This window comes from Bufo bufo, chromosome 6 (assembly GCF_905171765.1).
Source record: "Bufo bufo chromosome 6, aBufBuf1.1, whole genome shotgun sequence".
Lineage (NCBI taxonomy): Eukaryota > Metazoa > Chordata > Amphibia > Anura > Bufonidae > Bufo > Bufo bufo.
In genome coordinates, this window is record NC_053394.1 from 66,245,100 (window position 1) to 66,255,048 (window position 9,949).

General features: G+C 39.1%; 1 protein-coding gene across 2 annotated transcripts; it reads left to right on the forward strand.

Annotated features, from left to right (window-relative positions):
* Nucleotides 1–1,714: 1,714 nt before the first annotated feature.
* On the forward strand, nt 1,715–9,544 carry FGF8 (fibroblast growth factor 8). 2 transcript variants are annotated; one of them, XM_040436510.1, is made up of 5 exons: nt 1,715–2,020; nt 2,161–2,197; nt 3,627–3,807; nt 7,209–7,315; nt 9,239–9,544. In XM_040436510.1, exons 1-5 carry the CDS (start codon nt 1,989–1,991, stop codon nt 9,515–9,517), a joined length of 636 nt encoding a protein of 211 aa, XP_040292444.1. In that variant the 5' UTR covers nt 1,715–1,988; the 3' UTR covers nt 9,518–9,544. The 2 variants fall into 2 exon arrangements, with proteins under 2 accessions (XP_040292444.1, XP_040292445.1); XM_040436511.1 differs by having other exon boundaries at nt 3,660–3,807.
* Nucleotides 9,545–9,949: the final 405 nt, after the last annotated feature.

Genomic DNA, 9,949 nt, shown 5'->3' on the forward strand with positions numbered 1-9,949 from the left:
ATATACCGCGCGCCTTCCATACGGCAATCAAATGACATTATCACCAATGATGACCTGTGTGAAAAATAAAATGATGAGGTGTCTTCGTGGATCAAACACCAGCTTAATCCAATTCATTTGTATTTTGTGGCAGGAATCCCTATATAAACGCTCACTGGGGATCACGGCCACTTGCAGCCGCGGAAAGGCACACGCACCACTTTCTGGCTTGCTTGAACTTGTAGTACCCCAACAGGAGAAGCATTCCCATCCCATACACTGCGCCATCAGTGATCAAAAGATAGGAGATGCTGGCACTTGTAGTACACCAGATTTCAGTGCCCTTGGAACTTGCAGTCCTTCAGTGCCCACCCATGCGACTTTACACCAGTGTGTATATTGGCAGAAGGATATGCTGGAACTTGTAGTCCATCAATACAACTTTATGCCAGATTTTTATTTTTATTTGCAGAAGTTGGAGCTGTGTCCCCGGAACCTGCAGCCCCTTCAGTGCCCACCCATGCGACTTTGTACCAGTGTGTATATTGGCAGAAGGAGATGCTGGCACTTGTAGTCCCACCACACAACTTTATGCCAGATTTCCTTTCAGAAGTTGAAGCTCAATACCCCTGGAACTTGTAGTTCCTCCAGTGCCTTCCTATGCGACTTTATACCAGTGTGTATTTTGCCAGGGTAGTAGAAGGGCATTGCAGGGGATGCTGGCACTTTTGGTTCTTCTGCAGCACAAGCATAGCCCTCCTATGTAGATCTGAAATAACTAATGGATGATAAATGCCAGGGTGGAGGCAGGAGTTGCTGGCACTTGTAGCCCACCCAGCAGCACACTCTATCTGGAGCTCTATCTGCATGTACTGTGCACACAGTGTTACATAATAATTACTTGTAAGATTTTTTTATATATATATTTTTATATTTTTTTTTGCAATCCCTGGGCACTTGCTCCTCCAGAAGCTGCATTATGGTCATTGGTGGGATTTTAAATGACTTACATAATTTATGTGTAATCACTGAGGGCATCCTGTAACGCTACAGATAGCCAAGGGGCTGGTTCTCCTGGGTCCATCCTCCCACATTTAACCCAGGATAGATGAGAAGGGAGGTTTGACATTGGAGAGCTCAGGACAAGAGGAGGGACAAGAGCAGATTGCCTGCAATCATTACACTTAGTGCTCAATGAGACACCAGCCAACACACACACACATTTACACGCTCACACACTCACAGTCAGTCCATCAGGAGGTTCCCAAAACCACAACTTCCACAGCCAGGTTTCTTCTACATGGTCTGATCTGTGCTTCACTCATCAGACACTTTAATCATCTCACACACAACAAGAGCTGCCTTCTATCCAACACAACGTCATTTTCTTCAGAGAAGAGGGGAAAAAAAATATGATCCTCCCAAGAAGCTTTTTTTTTTTTTTTTTTCTTCTTTCCTCAGTTCTTCAGAGTTTTTGGCTTTAGTATGCTGAGACCTTCACAGTGAGTGGCTGAACCTGACAGCCCCAGATCTTCCAACATCTCTACAGCTTTGGGACATCCCCTCTGAGGTCCCCATCTGCAAGAGGCCACCCTTGAGAAGACTTGGACATTTGTCATCTCCTTCTTGGAACCAAACTGTGTTTCTTCCCTAGTAACAGCAGGAACTTCTTGGAGAGCTTGTTCTGGGCTTATTTTTTTTATTTTTTTGCTGGATCTTGGACTATTGCTGGTGGCTTTGAAGCTGAGCTATTTTCTGGGCTGGTTTTGCTGTACATTTTGCCTGGTGAATCTGCAGTGCCTGCCTCGGCTCTGATCCCCTTTGCTCTCCCCCGGCATCCTAGACAGGGAGATGGGCGGAGGAATCTGCTGGAGCTCCTAGGACTTTGCAGCGGCACTGCACCTTCTTCTTCTCCCACCACCAGCTGCCTGCGTTACCGCTGAGGACCTTCCCTTGCCAGGCAGTACAATCCCAGGGAATATCCTGCTCTGTACAACCAGGAGTTCATCATGCTCTATGTGACATCAATGCTTGGATACCTGTAAGTACACACTGGCTGTATCCTATATCATCTATACATTCTACTCTCTATAAACTGCATTAAACCTGTGTCTCACTTCACCAGCTCATCCTCACACCAACCCTTCTAAACTCCATGTCTCTGTATTTTCTCCCCCCCAGGCTGATGCACTTGTTTGTCATCTGTTTACAAGCTCAGGTAAGAATCCTATTATAACCTTATGATACAATGTTATGTCATAAGTAGTGTTTGTTTACATCATAAGACAGAGATACAGTGTGTGATACATTTAATAGACCTCATCACATGACCTGCAAGGCTAGGTGCAAAAGCAATTTATTGCTAAGCATCTACCTGCCTGAGAGCATAGATTAAATGGTACATATCACAGGACACATGAGGATATGGCAGCATTACACATTGGCTAAATAACTGCAATGTCACCCTTAATCCTATTTATTAATAATTGGTTGACAGCATGTTTCAAGGTCACAGGAAGAACTAGAACTGAAAGGGGGCTCAGATACTTTTCCCCTAGATTGTAAATGCATGTGTTCCTCCTGTAAAAGGCCCAAGACCTCTCTATCTATAGAATTGGTTTCCAGTATAAAGGTGGCATCAGATGGGTAGAGGGGGGCTTATAAGCCGCATGCCATGATACATCCCCGTGTTGCTGGCAGCCAATTCTGAACATATTGTCCCTATTAAGTGCACTTAAGAGATAGGAAAAGCTTAAACAGGCGGGATGCATCCTCTCCACTTTGTGAGGTATGGCTTTTTGTGCAGAAGTCAAAAATCTTTGATTTGATATGGGGATTTCGCTAAGAGCTCCCTTGTCACCCATAGAAGTAAAGCCGAATCTCCCTCACATTTGTTGAGTATACATCTTTATAAATGTCAAAGACGAGAGCCATCCTTTCTATTGGAGCGTCTCTTCCTCTTCTTTTTTTTTTTTTTCCATAGCCAAAGGGATCATAAATCTCCTAGTAGGATGGTTTGCTTAGCAATCTGCCAAATTTGTCACAGTAGTCAGCGTGGTTTCTACGCATTAGTGAGATAAACCCCATAGCTGTAGGGTTTTATGAAAATGCTGCTAATATAAATATATACCGGTAGTTCATTTGTATAGGTGACAATCACCAGCTAATGTATTGAGAGTAGATAGACATATATCCTCATGTATAAAATGATAGAGGTGCCAGAGATAGGGTTAATTATACTTATTTATTACATTATACATACACTCACACTTCCATAGGTAGCAGAGCGGAGTGTCATTTAGGATGTATTGTATATTTATCAGGTTTTCTGCAGTTATTTTAACAGGACCTAAATGATAAATTCAGCCTTGCCCCTTATATCCCTGCAATTTTTATATTACATGGTCTAATCGATAGGTTTTGACCATTCTACCCAGCTATATTGCGAATGCTAAGGCATTTGAGATTTTTACGAAGTTTCTATAATTATAGAGCATTTTTTTTAAATGTATCAGTATATAAATTCACCCTATGTTAATGCCCTGCACAGATTATCTTACAAGACATTACACAGTGCACCCGGGCTTCATCTAGTTGTACTAAGATCAAAAAAATATATAATAGCTTGTTTTATGTATTTCCTAAAGGTAACTGTTCAGTCCCCACCTAATTTTACACAGCATGTGAGGGAGCAGAGCCTGGTGACAGATCAGCTGAGCAGAAGGCTCATCAGGACCTACCAGTTATACAGCCGCACCAGTGGGAAGCATGTGCAAGTGCTGGACAACAAGAAAATCAACGCAATGGCCGAGGACGGGGATCCACATGGTAAGAGCTCTTCTGGGTCTGGGTGAAATTTTACTATGTGTGTGTGCTGAATATAGCATTGCAGGTCATGTACGAGTCTAACACAAGCTATACAGATTAGTTTTTGTGTTTTTAACGTAACACGCACGCTAGTGTTTTAATGGTAACATGTAAAAAAAAGAGGTCCTTAATGGTATCGCACAGATCTAGCAGTGCTGAGCTTGTCATTGACAAAGCAAGCCCGAAGAGTTAAATGACGCATCCAGCACTGCTACATCTGCAGGTGCATTTATGAATTTTTCATATCGTGCTAATAATACTCATTATGCCGCTATTAATAATACTACGAAAGGATCACGGCTCTTTGCAATCGACCATGTCACCGACGAAAGATTTTTTTTCCGTTATTATGAGTCAGTGCCCCATAAAGTGTGCAATATCTAAATTTGGTGTCTGACTTAAGAGCTCATATAACTTGCCTAGGGTCACACAGACAATCTGGGATACCAATTCTGATCAACTGACGTAAAGGACATGACACAACCTCAAAGCTAAGCTGTTGGCCATGTGGTCTTATATAATACGTGGTTGCTTGTGATATCGGGGGGGGGGGGGGGGGGGGCGGCATTTAAGTTATTAGTATAGAGCCAAATTATTCCGCAACACAGTGCTCCAAATTTAGTTTACCCATATCAGTCCATTTTGGTATTGTATTCTAAAGGGTTCATTAATACTATGACATGTATAAAGGGAACACATATAAATCTAATAAATATATAATAATAATACTAAATAACAATGCTCATTTTATATATAGTTTTTAATGTAGTATTTTCATTATGCTTTCTAACACATTCATAGGCCCGAACTACAGGGTCAGGTGATCAGGCCTGTAACTTCAGGTGGGAAGAGTCAGGGGCAAGCAGCTGTTAGTGTTAGCCCTCCAATTTTGTCCATCCAAGTCGTAAATTAAATGGACAATTAAATTCCAACCTTTGAAGTAAGCTTGGCGGTTCCTATGTTTTTGTTATTTGTAAATCTCTGAATTGCAGGGATCCAAAGAAAAGGTTTGCACTTGTAAATATAAAAATCTTTAACATTTGTAAGGTTGAGCAGAATAAAGGAATTCAGAGATTCTGTTAAGAACATAAACTTGGCTATGGATATGAAAACCAGAAGGATGATTTTTTATTTTTTTTATCTATAGACAAATTATTACCAAGGGGAACAAAATTGTTCTGCAAAGCAAATTCGGGGCCAGACAAAGTGGACATAGACAGTCTGGTAGAGAAGGGGGGTAGTCTGTATACAGACGTTTCCCACAGCAAAATTGATTCATAAAATAAAATGTAATTTAGACAAAAAGCAGAACATTTCAATTCAAGGAGGATATTTCAAGATGGGGGCGGGGGCGGAAAACAAGGAAACAAAAAAAAAAATCTCTATAATAAATATATACACAAACACTAAGAGGAGGTTATGAAGTATGATATAAAACAGAAAAAGAACAAGCATTTTCTCAGATGTAAAGGTTTAAGAAAGTTGTAGTCTGTAAACGTTAAAAAGAGGTTCAAGATTGTTCTATATGAATCTCCAGAGAGACCCCTAATGTCTGGAAGAGCCATTAAAACTCTTCTTACTTTCACCTTTTTTAACATTTCCTGAATACTTTCCCCTCTTCTCAGCGCAGTTTTGGGATCAAATGTGTCTCACTGCATTTTTTCTGCATCTACGTAGCTACTTTCCTTCAAAGTTTCAGCTTGAAACATAATTTTACTGGGATAAAGCTGTCACTAATGCAAAAGGATAAAAATGAATATGCTAAGCTTTCCAAAAACACATCCCCGACAATCTTGAGACCCTTTAAAAAAAAAAAAAAAAGCAATAATTTTTCAAATCAAAAGAAAAAGAAAAAAATTATGTTGGGGGTAACGGTACAATCATGAGCCTCAAGCCATGGGATGTTCTGTATGGATGGCTATTTGGGCTCAATCTGGTCAAGGCAACATTTTCAAGGGGCAATCTTAACCCTTGTTTGTATGAGTGTGGTCCAAGATGACCAGCCTCCTGGTTATTTGGCCTAAGTGTATATATATTTAGAGAATAGGGAAATTGCATCTTAAACCCCACTGGGAACCAAGGTGAATGAATTGTCTGTAGAGTATTGCAGAATACATTGACCCTATATGGAAATATTTTTGTGGGTCTACAAATGTAAAGTAGAAGGTAAAACTATAGTAAACCATTATAGAAATATCTGTATCGAGTCAGAGTTTTGGTTCATTTTTGGCTGTTGCAATATCTCCGCACAGCGGCAACCATACTCACTGCTTTACAGAATTTTTTGCAACATCATTTTCTTGTCGATACCACAATACATAAGCCAGACATAGCTATAAATCAATATTCTGTAAGCCTTTTACTGGATCTCAAATTGATTTTCCTCCATGCCCCCTACTAAATAAAACTCTCTTGAAGCTCCCTGTCCATCCTCATAGCTACTGTATTGAATGCAACCTCCATTTAGTGGGAGGCTTTATCGGGCTTTATACTTGATAGTGTTTGGTGACAGTATTTGATGGGTTGAATTTTGTACATCTACATGTATTTACCTTCAGGGTGAAAGTAGGGATAAACTAGTCTACAGCCTCTATTCAATTATTGTGTGGGTAGATGCAAAATGTTAAAGTGATCATCAGCTCCACCATGCATTGTAGAATTTTATTAGAATTATTTTTAAAATTTTGCAGAGGAGGATTTACAGAAAGCTAACTATATAAAACCGCCTATTCGAGACAGTATTAGCATCACAATTGCTTGCACAGTTGCATATCATTCTAAGATCATAACGTCTACGAAAGCAGTAGAAAGAGACTTTTTTTTTTTTTACTGCATCGACCCAAAATTTACATAGTCAGTCTGAACCACAATCAATGTCTCCGTTAAAAATTGAGAAAGTAAATCAATATGGCTCTACGCAAGCAAATAAAAAGGGCATTTTCTATCCTCTGGGCCTCAAACACATTGCACACAATAAACCAGCAAAATCTGGGAAAGTAACACTTGATGGAGACCAACTGGATACATGTGTGGTCAAATATTTTGGAGACTGGAGGTGTTCATGTAAGTGGAGGGTCCTCCAGAATGGTTGACTTTCTGTTATCTGCCTGGATGGCTTTTAGTTTTAGCACAAATGTTGCTTGCCTGTCTTATTACTAAATGATAAAAAGGAACATATCAGATACCTATGACCTTACATTATGTATTAAAAGCTAATATGTTCCTAGAGGTTAATCCATTGGTACATAAATCATTCTTTTAATCGTCTTGTACTGTCTCGTGGGAGAAAAAAATGAGAAAAACTTCCCTGTGCACCCCAACCAGAATCACAGATATTTAATTCCTTCCTTTTGTCCTTGCAGCCAAATTGATTGTGGAAACAGACACGTTCGGAAGCAGAGTCCGTATTAAAGGAGCCGAGACGGGTTATTACATCTGCATGAACAAGAAGGGAAAGTTGGTTGGCAAGGTGAGTTGGATTTTACATCACGACAAAGTGTTATCCTATTCCCACTGGGGTGGAAAGCTTTGAAAATGAATTTAAAGATAAAAGGTGGCCATCGGGGGCGAATATTGCAGTCAAGAGGCACGGGGAAGGTGCTGATTAAAAAAAGACAAGGGAAAAATGCACGGTAGATTGTGAATACAATTTTTGATCAAAAGGCGCAAGAGAATTGGGAAAGGAAAAGAGTAACAAAGACGAGATAAAAGAGTCAAAAGGAATGAAAGCTGAAAGGGGGGAAAAAGGGGTGTTTCAAATTCCATATATCTTATTTAACAAATAGCCAAATTGCTTTGCTATTATGTACAATTACATGCTACAAGTATTTGGAATGTTAAGACACAAAGTTCAGGCTGCCTCATCACTAAGCCCTGAAATCTTCACATTAGACATGGTTGTTCTTTAACACCCAGAAACCGTTCCAAGGGGTCTTTTTAAAACTTCACTTTCAAGCCATTATTGGTTCTAAAGATGTCTGCTACAATGAGGATTTTCATTCCTTGTATTCAGTGTTATTATGTGGGGTGAGGGGACTCGGGGCTGATCAAAGTTAATACGCCCACTGCCTGTGCATACCTGCTATAGAAATGTTTTTCCCAACCTTTATCCACTTCAGTAACTGACAATGACTTCCTGGCAGTTACAGTGTTACACGGCTGCAGCTCATATGAGCAGCCTGTATGTCATTACCGCCCATTCTCCCCTTGCATCTTGGGTATTGAGAGTCATTGTAGAACATTTGTTTTGAGCCGGTCAACTGTTGGTTCAAAGAGAATCGCTTCTCTCTTCTCTAGCAACTAACCAACAAATTCTGTTGGTAAGGAACTGCCAAAAACTGGTTTCTGATTGGCCACCATGGGTTTATAAGGCATATGTATTCATTCTCTTCTTGCTAAAGAAGCTTCTAGTAACACAAGACAAAGAGGCAGGTATGGCAGCTGATCTTCCTTATCTAGGAGGCCATATAAGAGAAGTGCTATTAGTGGGTGGTGTGGCAGTTCCTTCATATATCGCACCACTAGTCAATGACTTGACTACAGTAGACAGACTTCACTCTCTCTACAACTGAATTATTTTATGGTGTTTTTACATACTATAGAGTATGAACTCACGGTGGCTTTTGATGTTATGGCTTTATATATCAGAGTCTTAAGAACCTTAGGCTATGCCCTTGAATTCTCAAAATAATAATCCATTAGAACTGGTGTGACCATGCCAGTGAGATTTCTAGAACTGTAAAACATGCTCAATGAGTAAACCATGATCTATGAAGATACACATGGACCTGTACAATGTGGATTCATGAACTATGGATATATGTCATTGAGTTATGAATATGTTTACAATTCATCAACCAAGGCAAAGAAAGCTGGTAGGGTTGGCAGTGGGATATCAATAACTTTGGTGGGCAACATCTACCTGTAGGAAAGCCACATTCTAATACTTTTTTAAAACCATACCAGTATTTAGAAATTACATAATGCAATTTTTACAAAGATTGGCATTTTTAATTATAAATATACACTGGCTCTACATAAAGCGCAAGAACAGAGGGCTACCATAGAAAAAGTTACATTACAGTACATTACTTTACGGATTGATCTTCTCTAATCAATTCTGGGATTTAATTCTATTTGCTGTGAGTCATACTCTAAGTCAGTCAGCCATAAAATATGTCACGTCTAATTAGAGGACCAATTGTATATAAAATAAATATATATTTGTGTGCTTTGTGTGATGCCAAGCATTACAAATTAGGGAAAAGCTAGTTTGAGTTTGATGGATAGTACAATGGCAACTGGCTGCTGTCTGTACATGGATTTATTGTCATTTTGGACTTTGCTTATTTTTTATTATATGTATCTTATATTTATTATTTTTCTTTTTTAGACAAATGGAAGAGGAAAAGATTGCGTCTTCAGCGAAATTGTCTTGGAAAACAACTACACAGCATTGCAAAATGCCAAGTACGAAGGGTGGTATATGGCCTTTACCCGGAGAGGACGACCAAGAAAAGGATCGAAGACAAGACAGCACCAACGGGAGGTTCACTTTATGAAGAGGATGCCAAAGGGTCACCACACCACTGAACCTCATAAACGTTTTGAATTTATTAATTACCCTTTTAATCGGAGGAGTAAAAGAACTCGATATTCAAGTTCTCGGTAGGAACTGGATCAAAGTCCATTCCGCATTCTACAGACTTTAAATATAGACTACTCTATTCTAATATAAAATAAAACATGAACTAGTTGTTTTATATATAAATATACATATATATTTTTTGTTTTTACAGATGATTTATTTTTTTATTCTTACAAGACTTTTTTTTAAGAAAAAAAAAAGAAAATGGACTTACAAAAAAGTGGGCTCTTCCTATAGATCTTAGAATTTTTTTAATACTTAGAAAAAAATATTTTAGAAGAGGACAAACCTGGGACCAAAAGTGCTACTTACTGATGAAAACACTTAACCAAAAACCCAAGACAGACAAACAAGACAGGTGCAAGAAGACTGAAGAAGGAACTTGACCTTCTGTGTTTCGTGTTTTATTTTTTTTGTTTCTTTGACATCCTTTACGGAATAATTGATTTTAACATA